General features: G+C 44.8%; 1 protein-coding gene across 4 annotated transcripts in view; it reads left to right on the plus strand.

Moving 5' to 3' along the window:
* LOC141132932 (C4b-binding protein alpha chain-like) overlaps positions 1-18,855 on the plus strand; it is a 126,182-nt gene that overhangs the window by 75,303 nt on the left and 32,024 nt on the right. For 3 of the 4 annotated variants that reach the window (XM_073621942.1, XM_073621950.1, XM_073621958.1), the window contains one exon: positions 4,595-4,780. The exons of the other annotated variant lie outside the window; for it this stretch is intronic. In XM_073621942.1, the coding sequence (XP_073478043.1) occupies positions 4,595-4,780 (186 nt within the window). The remainder of the gene's footprint in view (positions 1-4,594; positions 4,781-18,855) is intronic. 4 annotated transcript variants of the gene reach the window in all.

Below are 18,855 nucleotides of genomic sequence, written 5' to 3' on the forward strand. Positions count from 1 at the left end.
GCTTACAGTGGGGACGGAAAGTATTCAGACCCCCTTAAAATTTTCACTCTTTGTTATATTGCAGCTATTTGCTAAAATCATTTTTCATTTTTTTCCTCATTAATGTACACACAGCACCCCATATTGACAGAAAAACACAGAATTGTTGACATTTTTGCAGATTTATTAAAAAAGAAAAACTGAAATATCACATGGTCCTAAGTATTCAGACCCTTTGCTGTGACACTCAGGGGCTGTCCATTTCTTCTGATCATCCTTGAGATGGTTCTACACCTTCATTTGAGTCCAGCTGTGTTCGATTATACTGATTGGACTTGATTAAGGAAGCCACACACCTGTCTAAATATATATATATATATATATATATATATATATATATATATATATATATATATATATATATATATATAAGACCTTACAGCTCACAGTGCATGTCAGAGCAAATGAGAATCATAAGGTCAAAGGAACTGCCTGAAGAGCTCAGAGACAGAATTGTGGCAAGGCACAGATCTGGCCAAGGTTACAAAAAAATTTCTGCTACACTTAAGGTCCCTAAGAGCACAGTGGCCTCTATAATTCCTTAAATGGAAGACATTTGGGATGACCAGAACCCTTCCTAGAGCTGGCCTTCCGGCCAAACTGAGCTATCGGGAGAGAAGAGCCTTGGTGAGAGAGGTAAAGAAGAATCCAAAGATCACTGTGGCTGAGCTCCAGAGATGCAGTCGGGAGATGGGAGAAAGTTGTAGAAAGTCAACCATCACTGCAGCCCTCCACCAGTCGGGGCTTTATGGCAGAGTGGCCCGACGGAAGCCTCTCCTCAGTGCAAGACACATGAAAGCCCGCATGGAGTTTGCTAAAAAAAACCTGAAGGACTCCAAGATGGTGAGAAATAAGATTCTCTGGTCTGATGAGACCAAGATAGAACATTTTGGCCTTAATTCTAAGCAGTATGTCCGGAGAAAACCAGGCACTGCTCATCTCCTGTCCAATACGGTCCCAACAGTGAAGCATGGTGGTGGCAGCATCATGCTGTGGGGGTGTTTTTCAGCTGCAGGGACAGGACGACTGTTTGCAATCGAGGGAAAGATGAATGCGGCCAAGTACAGGGATATCTTGGACGAAAACCTTCTCCAGAGTGCTCAGGACCTCAGACTGGGCCGAAGGTTTACCTTCCAACAAAACAATGACCCTAAGCACACAGCTAAAATAATGCAGGAGTGGCTTCACAACAACTCTGTGACTGTTTTTGAATGGCCCAGCCAGAGCCCTGACTTAAACCCAATCGAGCATCTCTGGAGAGACCTAAAAATGGCTGTCCACCAACGTTTACCATCCAACCTGACAGAACTGGAGAGGATCTGCAAGGAGGAATGGCAAAGGATCCCCAAATCCAGGTGTGAAAAACTTGTTGCATCTTTCCCAAAAAGACTCATGGCTGTATTAGGTCAAAAGGGTGCTTCTACTAAATACTGAGCAAAGGGTCTGAATACTTAGGACCATGTGATATTTCAGTTTTTCTTTTTTAATAAATCTGCAAAAATGTCAACAATTCTGTGTTTTTCTGTCAATATGGGGTGCTGTGTGTACATTAATGAGGAAAAAAATGAACTTAAGACCCCTTTCACGCCGAGGGCGTTTTGCAGGCGCTATAGCATTAAAAATAGCGCCTGCAATCCGCCCTCAAACAGCTGCAGCATTGTCTCCAGTGTGAAAGCCCGAGGGCTTTCACACCGAAGCGCTGCGCTGGCAGGACGGGAAAAAAAGTCCTGCCAGCAGCTTCTTTGGAGCGGTGAAGGAACGGTGTGTTTACCGCTCCTCCACCGCTGCTCCCCATTGAAAGCTATTGAGGGCGGTTTTAACCCTTTCTCGGCCGCTAGCGGGGGTAAAAGCGCCCCGCTTGCGGCCGAAATGCGCCGCTAATCCGACGGTAAAACGCCGCTAAAAATAGCGGCGGTTTACCGCTGGCGCTGTGGGCAGCCCGGTGTGAAAGGGCTCTTAATGATTTTAGCAAATGGCTGCAATATAACAAAGAGTGAAGAATTTAAGGGGGTCTGAATACTTTCTGTCCCCACTGTATATATATCTATAGATAGATATCTATATCTATATCTATTAGGGGTGCAACGGAACGTTCATGATCCGTGATCCGTACGGATCAACCTCCGCGGATCGGGACACCCGCGATCCGCGAAGTGCTCTGTGGCCTCAGGAAAGGCCGCGGCTTCGGCCTAGCTCCGGAGCGGCGGCCTTCTTGGTATACCCGGCGGCCGTTTACCACGTGATCGCTCCGTCAAATGACGGAGCGATCACTTGTAACAAACCGGCGTCATGTCATGACGCCGGTTTCTCTCTCCCCCCTGCCAAAACTCTGCAATGCCCTGCCAATACTCTGCAATACTCTACCAATACTCTGCAATGCCCTGACAATACTCTGCAATGCCCTGACAATACTCTGCAATGCCCTGACAATACTCTGCAATACTCTGCAATACTCTGCCAATATCCTGCCAATACTCTGCCAATACCCTGCCAATATACCCGCCAATACCCTGCTAATATATTATTACAGTGGGGGAGATTGTGGATATTACAGTGGGGGAGATTTTTTTTTTTGTTGATCCGAGAAACGATCCGAACCGTGAGTTTTTTGATCAGTTGCACCCCTAATATCTAGATAGATAGATAGATAGATAGATAGATAGATAGATAGATAGATAGATAGATAGATAGATAGATATAGATATAGTTATATATACAGTGCCTTGAAAAAGTATTCATACCCCTTGAAATGTTCCACATTTTGTCATGTTACAACCAAAAACGTAAATGTATTTTATTGGGATTTTATGTGATAGACCAACACAAAGTGGCACATAATTGTGAAGTTGAAGGAAAATGATAGATGTTATGTATCTTTATAACATTGTATACTCAATAAACTTCTTTTGACAAGGAAAATGATAGATGGTTTTCAATATGTGAAAAGTGTGGCGTGTATTTGTATTCAGCCTCCCGGAGTCAATACTTTGTAGAACCACCTTTCGCTGCAATTACAGCTTCAAGTCTTTTAGGGGATGTCTCTATGTCAGGTCACCTGAGTCCAGGTGACAGATGCACTCCGTAGGAGTCAGGGGTGCACCGCTAAGGTAGTGGACCCTAGGACTGACTGCTGCGGATTGAACTCTGGGAGGTTCAGGAAGCAGGCCTAATGGAGCACCAACACAGATCCCACTGGGAGCTAGAGCATAGATTCCCCAGGGTGCGGAGTCTAAGAGCCAGCAGGTGTTCACCAGAGCCTCTAGTGGTGAGGATGGACTGCGCTGCAGTCTGGCTCCAGGTCGTGGCCCCCAGGGTCTCACAGCTCACGCTCACGGTAGACTACAGGAGAAAGAGGAAGGAAACAGCAGGCTGGAACAACAAGGAAAGTAAAGGGATAAGCCAACGGCGACTAGCAGACAAGGATAAACATAGAACACACCAAAGGTCAGGGTCACAAGCAGACAGGGATAGTCATGAACAGGCCAAGATCGGTAACTGGAATCAGACGTAGGAGACACAGCAAGTTGCACACGAAAGCTAAACACACAATGGTTGATCAGCAAGGTTGGCTTGCAATGCACAGGTTAATATAGTGTTCCTAATTTGAGGCTGAGGTGGAGCTATGCTGAGGGAAGATTATATAAACAGTCATGTGAGGGTGGCTGGCCTCTAAAGGTGAACACATGGAAGAGAGGTAAGCTGAAAAAGATTACAGCATAACCATGACACTCTACCAGCTTTGCACATCTAGAGAGTGACATTTTTGCCCATTCTTCTTTGCAAAATAGCTCAAGCTCTGTCAGATTGGATGGAGAGCGTCTGTGAACAGCAATTTTCAAGTCTTGTCAAAGAGTCTCAATTGGATTTAGGTCTGGACTTTGACTGGGCCATTCTAACACAATCTAACACATTTTCAGATGTTGGATTGAACAGTGCTCCATGAGATGTTCAAAGCTTGGGATATTTTTTATAACCTAGCCCTGCTTTAAACTTCTCCACAACTTTATCCTTGACCTGTCTGGTGTGTTCCTTTGCCTTCATGATGCTGTTTGTTCACTAAGGTTATCAGACAAACCTCTGAGGACTTCACAGAACAGCTGTATTTATACTGAGATTAAGTTACACACAGGTGGACTCTATTTACTAATTAGGTGACTTCTAAAAGCAATTGGTTCCACTAGATTGTAGTTAGGGGTATCAGAGTAAAGGGGGCTGAATACAAACTACACTTTTCAGATATTTATTTGTAAGGAATTGGGAAAACCATTTATCTTTTCCTTCCACTTCACAATTATGTGCCACTTTGTGTTGGTCTATCACATAAAATCCCAATAAAATACATTTACGTTTTTGGTTGTAACATGACAAAATGTGGAAAATTTCAAGGTGTATGAATACTTTTTCACATATATATGTGTGTGTGTGAGAATATATATTCATATATATAATTCTATTTTCCTTTTTCTTCATTCTAAAGAATAAAAAAAAAATCACGCTTTGTGAACAAACACAACAAAATCTACTACTTTTTTTTGCCTTTTTGTTAATTTCACAGGAGCGTTCTGTCCGGAACCTAAACTGTTAAATGGCAAAGTAATACAAGGGAAGAAAACTGATGGCTATAGTGTTGGTAATTCAGTAACATTAGAGTGTGATTCATACTATAAACTAAATGGGAAAAGCAGAGTAACATGTGGAGAAGATTTCCAATGGCATCCCCAATTGCCAACCTGTGAGCTGGGTAAGTTATCATGAAAGAAAAAAAAAAAAAAAAAAAAAAAAAATATATATATATATATATATATATATATATATATATATATATATTTTTTTTTTTCTTTTATTACATTAGAGTGAAAAAAAAAGCCCAGCTAGACTATGTTATTCCTTATACAGTATAAATATATACAGTATCTCACAAAAGTGAGTACACCCCTCACATTTTTGTAAATATTTTGTTATATCTTTTCATGTGACAACACTGAAGAAATGACACTTTGCTACAATGTAAAGTAGTGAGTGTACAGCTTGTATAACAGTGTATATTTGCTGCCCCCTCAAAATAACTCAACACACAGCCATTAATGTCTAAACCGCTGGCAACAAAAGTGAGTACACCCCTAAGTGAAAATGTCCAAATTGGGCCCAAATTGTCAATATTTTGTGTGGCCATCATTATTTTCCAGCACTGCCTTAACCCACTTGGGCATGGAGTTCACCAGAGCTTCACAGGTTGCCACTGGAGTCCTCTTCCACTCCTCCATGACGACATCACAGAGCTGGTGGATGTTAGAGACCTTGCGCTCCTCCACCTTCCGTTTGAGGATGCCCCACAGATGCTCAATAGGGTTTTGGTTTGGAAACCTGCTTGGCCAGTCCATCAACTTTACCCTAAGCTTTTTTAGCAAGGCAGTGGTCGTCTTGGAGGTGTGTTTGGGGTCATTGTCATGTTGGAATACTGCCCTGCGGCCCAGTTTTTAAAGGGAGGGGATCATGCTCTGCTTCAGTATGTCACAGTACATGTTGGCATTCATGGTTCCCTCAATGAACTGTAGCTCCCCAGTGCCGGCAGCACTCATGCAGCCCCAGACCATGACACTCCCACCACCATGCTTGACTGTAGACAAGACACACTTGTCTTTGTACCCCTCACATGGTTGTCGCCACACACGCTTGTCACCATCTGAACCAAATACGTTTATCTTGGTCTCATCAGATCACAGTACATGGTTCCAGTAATCCATGTCCTTAGTCTGCTTGTCTTCAGCAAACTGTTTGCGGGCTTTCTTGTGCATCATCTTCAGAAGAGGCTTCCTTCTGGGACAACAGCCATGCAGACCGATTTGATGCAGTGTGCAGCGTATGGTCTGAGCACTGACAGGCTGACCCCCCACCCCTTCAACCTCTGCAGCAATGCTGGCAGCACTCATATGTCTATTTCCCAAAGACAACCTCTGGATATGACGCTGAGCACGTGCACTCAACTTCTTGGGTTGACTATGGCGAGGCCTATTCTGAGTGGAACCTGTCCTATTAATCCACTGTATGGTCTTGGCCACTGTGCTGCAGCTCAGTTTCAGGGTCTGGGCAATCTTCTTATAGCCTAGGCCATCTTTATGTAGAGCAACAATTATTTTTTTCAGATCCTCAGAGAGTTCTTTGCCATGAGGTGCCATGTTGAAGAGTGAGAGCGATAACACCAAATTTAATACACATGCTTCCCATTCACACTTGAGACCTTGTAACACTGAGTCACATGACACCGGGGAGGGAAAATGGCTAATTGGGCCCAATTTGGACATTTTCACTTAGGGGTGTACTCACTTTTGTTGCCAGTGGTTTAGACATTAATGTCTATGTGTTGAGTTATTTTGAGGGGGCAGCAAATGTACACTGTTATACAAGTTGTACACTCACTTCTTTACATTGTAGCAAAGTGTCATTTCTTCAGTGTTGTCACATGAAAAGATATAACAAAATATTTACAAAAATGTGAGGGGTGTACTCACTTTTGTGAGATACTGACTATATATATATATATATATATATATATATATATATATATATATACATACATATATATATATATATATATATATATATATATATATATATATACATATAGGCCTGGCTCGCAGTCTCCACTCTAATTCATCCCAAAGGTGTCATAAAGAAAAGTCCATAAAGACATGGTTGAGCGAGTTTGCAGTGAAGGAACTTGACTGGCCTGCACAGAGTCCTGACCTCAACCTGATAGAACACCTTTGGCATGAATTAGAGCAGAACTGCGTGCCGGGCCTTCTCGTCCACATCAGAGCCTGACCTCACAAATGCGCTTCTGTAAGAATGGGCAAACATTCCCATAGACACACTCCTAAACCTTGTGGACAGCCTTCCCAGAAGAGGGATTAATTCAGGGATGCCATTAAAGTTTAAGTGCGTATATATATATATATATATATATATATATATATATATATATATATATATATATATATATATATATATATAATGGGGACGGGAAGTATTCAGACCCCCTTAAATTTTTCACTCTTTGTTATATTGCAGCCATTTGCTAAAATCATTTAAGTTCATTTTTTTTCTCATTAATGTACACACAGCACCCCATATTGACAGAAAAACACAGAATTGTTGACATTTTTGCAGATTTATTAAAAAAGAAAAACTAAAACATCACATGGTCCTAAGTATTTAGACCCTTTGCTCAGTATTTAGTAGAAGCACCCTTTTGATCTAATACAGCCATGAGTCTTTTTGGGAAAGATGCAACAAGTTTTTCACATCTGGATTTGGGGATCCTCTGCCATTCCTCCTTGCAGATCCTCTCCAGTTCTGTCAAGTTGGATGGTAAACGTTGGTGGACAGCCATATTTAGGTCTCTCCAGAGATGCTCGATTGGGTTTAAGTCAGGGCTCTGGCTGGGCCATTCAAGAAAAGTCACAGAGTTGCGAAGCCACTCCTTTGTTATTTTAGCTGTGTGCTTAGGGTCATTGTCTTGTTGGAAGGTAAACCTTTGGCCCAGTCTGAGGTCCTGAGCACTCTGAAGAAGGTTTTCATCCAGGATATCCCTGTTCTTGGCTGCATTCATCTTTCCCTCGATTGCAACCAGTCGTCCTGTCCCTGCAGCTGAAAAACACCCCCACAGCATGATGTTGCCACCACCATGCTTCACTGTTGGGACTGTATTGGACAGGTGATGAGCAGTGCCTGGTTTTCTCCACACATACCGCTTAGAATTAAGGCCAAAAAGTTCTATCTTGGTCTCATCAGACCAGAGAATCTTATTTCTCACCATCTTGGAGTCCTTCAGGTGTTTTTTTTAGCAAATTCTATGCAGGCTTTTATGTGTCTTGCACTGAGGAGAGGCTTCTGTCGGCCACTCTGCCATAAAGCCCCGACAGGTGGAGGTCTGCAGTGACGGTTGACTTTCTACAACTTTCCCCCATCTCCCGACTGCATCTCTGGGGCTCAGCCACAGTGATCTTTGGGTTCTTCTTTACCTCTCTCACCAAGGCTCTTCTCCCCGATAGCTCAGTTTGGCCGGACGGCCAGCTCTAGGAAGGGTTCTGGTCATCCCAAACATCTTCCATTTAAGGATTATGGAGGCCACTGTGCTCTTAGGAACCTTAAGTGCAGCAGAAATTTGCCTAGATCTGTGCCTTGCCACAATTCTGTCTCTGAGCCCTTCAGGCAGTTCCTTTGACCTCATGATTCTCATTTGCTCTGACATGCACTGTGAGCTGTAAGGTCTTATATATACAGGTGCGTGGCTTTCCTAATCAAGTCCAATCAGTATAATCAAACACAGCTGGACGCAGATGAAGGTGTAGAACCATCTCAAGGATGATCAGAAGAAATGGACAGCACCCTGAGTTAAATATATAAGTGTCACAGCAAAGGGTCTGAATACTTAGGACCATGTGATATTTCAGTTTTTCTTTTTTAATAAATCAGCAAAAATGTCAACAATTCTGTGTTTTTCTGTCAATATGAGGTGCTGTGTGTACATTAATGAGGAAAAAAAATGAACTTAAATGATTTTAGCAAATGGCTGCAATATAACAAAAAATGAAAAATTTAAGGGGGTCTGAATACTTTCCATCCCCACTGTATATACACGCACGCAAGCACACACGCACGCACGCACACACAAACACACACAGTGGGGAAAATAATTATTTGATCCCCTGCAGATTTTGTAGGTTTGCCCACTTGCAAAGAAATTAAGGGTCCATAATTGTTATCATAGGTGTATTTTAAATGATAGAGACAGAATATCAACCAAAAATCCCCAAATAACACAGTAAATATTTGATCCCCTACCAACCAACAATAATTCTGGCTCCCACAGACTGGCTACAGTATGTGCTCATGTGGTACACAGATTAGTTCTGTCAATTTAAGAAGCTGCTCATAACGACAACTCGTTATTTGTATAAAAGACACCTGTCCACAGAATCTCTTTCTTCCATTCAAACCTCACCATTACGGGCAAGACCAAAGAGCTGTCAAAGAACGTCAGAGACAAGATTGCAGACCTGCACAAGGGTGGAATGGGCTACAAGACCATCAGCAAGAAGCTTGGTGAGAAGGAGACATGAAAAGGTAACCCCTATGTATACTGTCCTATATGTTACCTCTACTACCCCTATCTTTTGCCCTATACTGTAGCCCCTTATTATTTCTACTACAAATAGTCTGACACCAAAGGTTGGGATAAAACTGGCCGTTTTACGACCCCTTTATTAAATAAAATTATTAACAGTATGAACCAAAAACAAAGCATAAACTTTTTGGTTGCCGATCCTTGGAGGCACTACGTATCCAACTCTTTACCTTATATCTGCTTAACCATTTATGGTTCCTGTCGCATTGCTCCGACTCGGGGGACGAACCACCTTGAGCAGTTAACCATAAACTCCCAGTTAACTGCATAACTGGCATTCACTGGGGACCCATACCTCAGATGTGTCCCAACCTTTAATTCCATCATTTTACTTCCAAATGCCTCAAAAGACCCAACCGCCTTCCTAAGAGAAAATAAAACACAAAAGGAAAACAACAAACACAGAAAACAAAAGGACCAACATATCAAATATATTACCCATTGCAACCAATCTCAAATAATTAGGGCAGGCGGGAGCTTTTCCTATCCTCGTGTGCTGACCGGATGTCTGCACCTCTGACCTCTTCTCTGTACTGCCTCCCCCTCACACCGGTCTGACCAATCCCCTGCAAGCTCAAGTTAACTTCAGGAATAATTTTAACCCTCACTGACCCAGCCTACAGTGTCCCATTTCATGTAGCCCTGTGCTTATTTCTTCTTTTCTTTTGCTGCGCGCTTTTCTTGAAAAGGTAATCCCTATGTATACTGTCCTATATTTTACCTCTACTACCCATATCCTTTGCCCCATATTGTAGCCCCTCATTATTGCTACTACAAATAGTCTGACACCAAAGGTTGGTATAAAACTGGCCATTTTACTGCCCCTTCATTAAATGAAATAATTAACAGTATAAACCTAGAACAAAGCCTAAACTTTTTGGTTGCCTATCCTTGGAGGCACTACGTATCCAACTCTTTACCTTATATCTGCTTAACCATTTATGGTCCCTGTCGCATTGCATCGACTCGGGGACGAACCACCTTCAGCAGATAACCATAAACTCCCAGTTAACCACATAACTGGAATTCACCGGGGACCCATACCTCAGATGTGTCCCAAACCTTTAATTCTATAATTTTACTTCCAAATGCCTCCAAAGACCCAACCGCCACAGTGCAAAGTGTGAAGCCTCACACCTTTGTGCCCCATACTGCGTACTGCTCGCTGTATTCCCTCCTGTAAACCTAAGGACCACAGGTCCGTAGCCACCTCACTAAGGTGAACTCCATCCCCACGGAGATATTTCCATGTCTCGAACTCAAACTCCTTATGCCTGACTACCAGACCCCCATTCCTTGCAATAAACCTCCCAACCTCTTTATTGGCCTTAAGCCGGGCCCTGTTAACCTTTTCCACCAACCGGGCAAGACGCCAGGTGGTGCGGGCCACCATCTCTGACCATACAACCATCGTGTATGGGAATGCCGCTTGCAGTCGCAGCACATCAAATTTAATGTCCCGTATAAGGTGCCTAGTGGATCTAACCCCCAGATCATTATCCCCTGCATGTATGACCAATACATCCGGGGGCCTATCCCATCTGAGCCTATCCCATCTGGGAGATCTTGTTAACCTCCGGTACCACCCTGCTTCATAACATCCCCGGAATTCCAATCCACCGGGTGCTGACTTCCGCTCTTGGGAAACCCAACTGTCGGCCATTAGGCCTGACATCCGCCCTCTTTGCCCCCAAATTAACAAAAGAATGGCCCAGGATCCAAACGAGGCAAGTATGATCTTAAAGAAAAAGTGAAACATAGCACACATACCCATCACCATCTTACCACCACCACTACTACTCAACAGATCGTGGAAATAAACACAAAACAAAAAGACACAGGATGCCCACCTTTACTGTTTTTTTTTTTTTTTTAACAAACCAACCCGTACTAAATCAAATGGGGCAGACGTAAATTTTGAATCTATCAGATTCCCACCTGCCAATACGCTTAACTACCGCGCTGTCCAGACCGCCTCAGTGGCTGCCCCAATCCTAAACGAATGCGATTGAAAAAGACTGGCCTCGACACCGGCAGCTGAAAGGCATCGCCGCAGTATCGATATAAATTGAAACTCAGATAAAGCCAAACCATCCGAATGGACCAGAAAAGAACCGGCCACTGCTGGGCGAAGCTTTAAGTAAGCCATTACTGTCTTCACAGGGCATGTGAAGGAACCCTGTATTTGATGCAACTCAATGTGAGCCTCCATGCCGGCTTGAGCTGTCTTTGAACGGCGGATGAAAAGCCTGACCACCGAGTCATCACAGCGGACGTCGTCCGCCGACAAGCCCCCATGTGCCGCCTTGGAATGGCTGACCAGTTTCCCCACCCCGAGGGCTCCATAAAATGCCAACGCAAATGCCCCCTGGAATAGCAACGTCTCAAACTCCGATGAACAAACTGCGGCCGTCTGTAAGAACAAAGAATGCTAAATATCAACAGTGATAGGACGGCGACCGTTCAGCCTCTCGATAACCTCTTAATGCCTGTTTTACCAAAAAGTCTTTGGTAAAATCGGGCATGCCTCGCATTTTGAACCAAAAAGCCAGGCCAGACAAAACTGGCCGTTTTACGACCCCTTTAGCATGGCTGAAATGGATATCCCTTCCGCAAAACACGTGCATATAAAATAGATAATTAACTGGCTAGTCTCCCCACTGTCACCCTCACAGCCTGACCGCTGAATTAAAGCCTCCCATTCCCTCCAGATCTTAGAAAAGAACGACCAGGTCGACTCACTCAAGGAGTTTCAAATCAGATCGGAGCCGATTCCAACGCAACTCGCCATAGATAAGGAGGACAAGGGGTTCCGTGCTGCTCCGCACCCGGCGCCAACTCCCGAAACCTGTCCAACTGAAAATGGGAAAGAGCGTCAGCCACCGTATTCTCCACTGCGGGAATATGCACAGCATATAAGAAAATGTTTTGCCATAGACAACATGAAACCAAGTATTGCAACAAACGTATTACCGGAGGGGAGGATCCTGATGGTGAGTTAAGAACCTGCACTACCCCCAGATTGTCACAATGCAGCCGTACCTTTTTGTTGCATAGGATTTCCCCCCAGAGCGCAAAGACAACCAACACTGGAAAAAGTTCCAGCAGCACCAAATTCTTGAAGTATCCTGCCATTCTTTGGGCCAGCGCTCCGCACTCCGACCCCCCAAAAATGCCCCGTACCCGGTAGGTCCAGCTGCATCCGTAAAGAGTTCCAAGTCATAATTTCTGACCGGCCCCTCCATCCAAATGGACCGCCTGTTGAATTTGTCCAGAAATGCCCGCCAAACCTGCAGATCATCCCTGTGCTCCATATTCAGTTTGATGAAATGCCTGGGTGAAGTGACCCCAGCCGTGACGGCTGACAGCCGTCGACAAAAAAACTCTACCCATAGGCAGAGACTGCAGTTCCCGCAGTTGGATCTTGTGTTTCCTTGCAACTAAGCGAACCTCTTCCTGTAAAGCATGCAACTTATTGTCAGGCAGACAACATTATATTGCCCTAGAATCAATCTCAATCCCCAGAAATTTGATCACCTCTGCGGGGCCTTCCGTCTTATCAGCCGCAAGGGGTACACCAAAACGCTCCGCTATGTGCTGCACTGTAGCCAGCAGTACTCCACATAACCTAGAAGATGGGGGGCCTACACAGAGAAAGTCATCCAGGTAACGAATGACTGAATTGACACCTGCCACATCTTGTACTGCCCACTCCAAAAAGGAACTAAAAGTCTCAAAGAATGCGCATGAGATGGAACAACCCATAGGCAGGCAAAGATCCACGTAATAGGCCCCAACAATTTACAACCCAGGAGATGAAAACTGCGTGGGTGAACGGGGAGTAAGCGAAAGGCCGCTTCTATATCAGTTTTGGCCATAAGGACCCCCTTTCCGTATCGCCGAACCCAAGACATGGCAGCATCGAACGAAATATACAACACTGCACATGCCTCGGGGTTGATGGCATCGTTAACTTAACCACCCTTTGGAAACGACAGGTGGTGTATCAACCAGGACTTATTGGGCTCCTTCTTCAGAACTACTCCCAATGGTGACACCACTAAATTCTCCAAAGGGGGGAGCAGAAAGGGGCCACCCATACGGCCCAATGACACTTCCTTAGCAAGCTTTTCAGAAACCACTTCAGAGTGTTGCTTAGCAGATCTTAGGTTGTCCGCCATAGGGGGAATCTGCGTAAGGGAGCACGGAATCACAAAACCCTCCATGAAACCCTCTCTTAGTAACCGAGCCGCCTGCCGGTCTGGATATTTATTTAGAAAGGGGGACATCCTGTCCGGCCTCTTACCTGCAGCATTGCCGCTACGGGATTTTCCGGCCTTAAAACAGCGGGACAAGGGGTGAAACCCTCCGCAGTGTGAGCATTCCTGTTTGTATCGGCAGTTGGCGCCAAATCTACAAGAACCCTCATTGAATTGCCCGCTTTTTTGTGGCCAGCTGTCCAGGGGCGTTTGGACTCCTGGCCCCCGCTGGAAAAAATGGCGTAGAGGCCCGTGGAGAGGACATAACTTTCATCCACAAACTGATGTCCTTATGGTCCCAACGCAGGGAAGGGCGTATTGCTCTGCGCTGACGAAATTGTTCGTCATATTGCAGCCAAGCCACACCACCGTACACCCCTGGAACTAGACACAAGTACAGGAGCACACTGAAAGGAAGAATCAACATTAGGCATGGACTTACCGGGCCGACCAGGACGTGGCCCCACAGCCGTCACTCCGGAATCCACCGCAGCCGACCTCCTCGGGGCGATTACCTCCTCTTCGCTGGACAGCTCCCCTTCTGAGCGGGACGAATCCTGGAGACCACCTGGAGATTGCACTGTCGAGGATGTGCCGGCCGCGGAAGGTCCTGGCAGCTCATCATCAGTCGTGCACCTTTGGCCCGCGGGACTGCTGGTCTCTGCCGCGGCGGTGTGGGACCTCTTCACCCCCCGGAGGTGAGAGGGGCCTTGCTTCTCCTCCCTCGCGCTGTGGCCCTCGAACCCTTGCTGGATCCGGGTGCATTGTGGACTCTGGCCGCCCTGGTGGATGGGCCCTGCCCCGTGCGACTCCTCCCACGCTGAGCCGCCATCCCTGGGGAAACATCCACCAGGCATGGTGCTGCACTCCCCCTGGTATGTGCTCGATTGGAGGACGAGGGTGGGGAGGTGCTGCGCCGCTGTCCTGTCAGACCCCACCTTGGTGCCCTACTGGCACCTTCCCCCGCTCCCACCGATGGCGGCGATGGATGTACTGGAAATGGAGCGAGTACAAAGAAGGGCAGCAAAGCTAATAAAGGGTCTGGAGGATCTTAGTTATGAGGAAAGGTTGCGAGCACTGAACTTATTCGCTCTGGAGAAGAGACGCTTGAGAGGGGATATGATTTCAATTTACAAATACCGGACTGGTGACCCCCACAATAGAAATAAAACTTTTTCGCAGAAGAGAGTTTAACAAGACTCATGGTCACTCATTAAAATTAAAAGAAAAGAGGTTTAACCTTAAACTACGTAGAGGGTTCTTTACTGCAAGAGCGGCAAGGATGTGGAATTCCCTTCCACAGGCGGTGGTCTCAGCGGGGAACATCGATAGCTTCAAGAGACTATTAGATAAGCACCTGAAAGACCGCAACATACAGGGATATACAATGTAATACTGACATATAATCACACACATAGGTTGGACTTGATGAACTTGTGTCTTTTTTCAACCTCACCTACTGTGTAACTATACAGACACAGTATACACACAAACACACACACAGTATACAGACACAGTATACAGACACGGACACACACAGTATACAGACACAGTATACGGACACACACAGTATACACACAGACACACACACAGTATACAGACACACACACACACACAGTATACAGACACACACACACAGTATACAGACACAATATACACACACACACACACACACACACACACACAGTGTACACACACAGTATACATACAGACACAGTATACACACAGACTACATACACACACACATTAAACATATACATACACACACAGTATACACACACCAGCACTTTTCATCTAGAAATCAGCCTAACACACTGCTGCTGCCCCCATCTCCTGACATGCTGGTACTTGTGGTGCCCCAGCAGCTCATATACACATTCAGTGGTAATACAGGAGAGGAGGATGATGTGTCTGTGTATTGATGGACAGGTAATCAGTAGGGAGGTGTAGCAGAAATTGGGGGAGAAGTTCAGAACATCCTTCCTCCAGGAGAAGTGCACTTGTGACACACAGAAAAACGATCTAACAGCCTTAGAGACAAGAGCTCTGCAAGAGGAAACACAGCCTCCCCCTTCTGCTCACCAGAGAAAGCACTAATAAAATGACATTTAACTCAGCCAAGTTAGTCAGCTTACCTTGCATCAGCCTGAAGTCCGTCCCACATTGCAGCTGTGTCCCCGCCTCCCTCTCCTCTAGCTGTCGGCATAGCCTGCTCTGTATTCAAAGAAGCCGTGCGGGGAAGGGGGCGTGTACACGGTGTTCCCATTGGCTGAGGAGGTAGTGGAGAGGCGGAGCAGCTATAGCTTCTGAAATTTTACATCAAAATTATGTCAGTGTCAGACATTTCAGGGACAGATGTAAAAATGCACAGATTTTTACAATCTGTCCCTGGTTTTACTGAGGTTGGCAACCCTGATGGGGCCCCCTAGTGGCATGGGGCCCTCGGTCAGTACATGAGTGCCCGAATGGTCAGTCCGCCCCTGTCTATAAGCCATGTCCATATCACTCTTAACACCCAACAAAAAAAAAGACAAGGCTTCTATAAGCCATATTCCACCCCTTACCTATCTATAGTGTATATACACATCATCTTCCTTTAACCATATCTCCTCCTTCTACCCCCATCCTATATATCCATCTTCCTTAAGGATGTAGAGAAGATCTGTAAAGAAGAGTGGACCAAAATCCCTCCTGAGATGTGTGCAAACCTGGTAACCAACTACAAGAAACGTCTGACCTCTGTGCTTGCAAACAAGGGTTTCTCCACCAAGTACTAAGTCATGATTTGCTTGGGGATGAAACACTTATTTTACTCACTGAACTGCAACTCAATTTATAACATTTATATCATCTGTTTTTTATGGATTTTTGGTTGAAATTCTGCCTCTATCATTTAAAATACACATGATAAAAATTATAGACTCTTCATTTCTTTGTAAGTGGGCAAACTTACAAAATCTGCAGGAGATCAAATAATTATTTTCTTTAAGGTGTGTGTGTGTGTATATATATATATATATATATATATATATATATATATATATATATATATATGTATGTAGCAATAACTCACAGGGGAAATGCTGGTTTAAGGGCTTGTTACCTTCACTCTCGATACCTCTGTTTCACCGGCACCGGGTCTAGGGTTCCGTTGAGTTTACCTCTGGACGATATAAGCACCAAACACTTGAGTAGGTTTTCCAATGCTTTAATAAAACGAACAAGGGAAGTAGCAGGAAAGAGGTAGTAGGAAAGCTGCAGGGAAGCTCAAATACCTTTCTGTTGTATTTCTTCAGAACATTCTTTGCAATTGAACACTTGTAATTGAATAGTCCCCCTTTCGTAGGATTTAATCTTTGCCCGCCTGGATAGACGTCTCTCACTTGCCTAGCAGCCAGCACACAGCACGAACAAAAGTCTCTGCCACAGACTTATCTGGAATAAAACCCGTACGATCCTCTGCCACAGGATGTATTGGTTTGTGATGAATGTCAGATGCAGTACTTGAACCTTTAAGCCAACCCGGCAGTACTATACTGTAAGATTACTTCGGAATGCGTCCTCCAACCGAGTCACCAGGCCCCTCTCCAGACCAGCACTCTGCATGATCCTTCCATGACGGGTCCTCCCCTGGGATCTTCTCGGTTGTCCAGCTTCTTCGCTCAGGATAGACAGCTCAGGACCATTCCTCCGCCGCTGTGGTAGGCCCCAGACAGGCTTCTGGGCCCATCCACACGCCGCAGCGACGCGGGCCTCCGGAACGGAGGACCACAAGATGGTATTCCTTGTGCATACCTGTCGGCCAGGAGGGCCAGCAGGTGGCTGGAAACGAACCCTAAAACATGGCATCTGTCCCATAAATACCCTCTCCCAGAATGCAACTCGGAGGACCACCTCCACCGAGTTATCTCCGGGACAGAGGAGCACTCATTCGCTTCAACATGTTGCTTTTCCAACACCTGCCGATGGTGACAACGACACCCACTGGCACAATGTGGAACTACATGCAACGTCAGCCAAGCTGGAACAGAGGCAAATCTAACGTCCTATAATAAGCGACTCACTAAATTTACCTATCAGCGGTAGATAAAAATCTACCAGGGCTACATATATATATTGTATATTCATATATATCACTGTTTAACCTCTTGCTGGCCGCCCCACGTACATATACTACGGGGAGGCGGCTCTTCTGTGCAAAATCACGTACAGGTACGTGATTTTGCTCTTTCCGGGTCTGCGGTGCACACCGGCAACCAGCTCCCGCTGTGATTGGACAAAGCGGGAGCCAATCAGCGGACCCGATGTCTGCCAGGACCTGCCCATCGTTCTCAAGAGAGGCAGAACGGCGGTCTGCCTATGTAAACAAGGCAGATAGCTGTTCTGTGGCAAGGGAAGATAGAGAGGGAAGATAGAGATCCTGTGTTTCTGCTAGGCTGGAACACAGATCTCTGTCTTCTGTCTTTTTTACATGTTTTTATTGGATATGTTTTAAAGCAGAAAGTAAAAAAAAATGTTTTTTCAAAATTTTCGGTCATTTTTTGTTTATAGCGCAAAAAAGTGATCAAATACCACTAAAAGAAAGCTCTGTTTATGGGGAAAAAAGGACATACATTTTATTTGTGTACAGCATCGCACAACCGTGCAATTGTCAGTTAAATGAAAGCAGTGCCGTATCACAAAAAATGCCCTGGTCAGGAAGGGGGTAAACCTTCCGGAGCGTAAGTGGTTAACTGAATAAAATGACTATATACCAAAACGTTACATTTATACATACAAAAAATGATAGCCGCGTTGTGTGAAATAATGTCTAATAATGCTGCTTACACCAAAAAGCAGTATATTTGTGCTTCAGTTAAATATTGTGCAAAATATTAGTGAAGCGCCTCATATAAAGCAAACAACATAAAACATAATTAATACAATAAAGACCAAATAATAGAATTTCAATATAATGTCCAATGGTAATAAACAAGTGTAAATCAGTAACACCAGTGTTGATGTAACAGATCTTTATAAATGTGCTTCAGTGATCTCCCACCACCAAGTGAATTTCAAACTCACCGGAGCGAGTAGCTGCCATCACAGCAGCAAAATCGCCCAAAGCAGTGTGTTGATCCAGCAAAGACTGTAACATCATAGAGACTCCAAGAACCTCTCCTAATGAAACCTCCAACTCACAACTCTTTGCACACAGCCGCCATCTTGTCCAGTGTTCCATCAACACTGGTATTACTGATTGACACTTGTTTATTACCATTGGACACTATTATATTGGAATTCTATTATTTATTGTATTAATTATGTTTTAAGTTGTTTGCTTTATGTCCTTTCAGGCCCGCATACAATCCCTGTCCAAATCATGCCGCC

The sequence above is a fragment of the Aquarana catesbeiana genome, linkage group LG01, assembly GCF_042186555.1.
Source record: "Aquarana catesbeiana isolate 2022-GZ linkage group LG01, ASM4218655v1, whole genome shotgun sequence".
NCBI classification, from domain to species: Eukaryota; Metazoa; Chordata; class Amphibia; order Anura; family Ranidae; genus Aquarana; species Aquarana catesbeiana.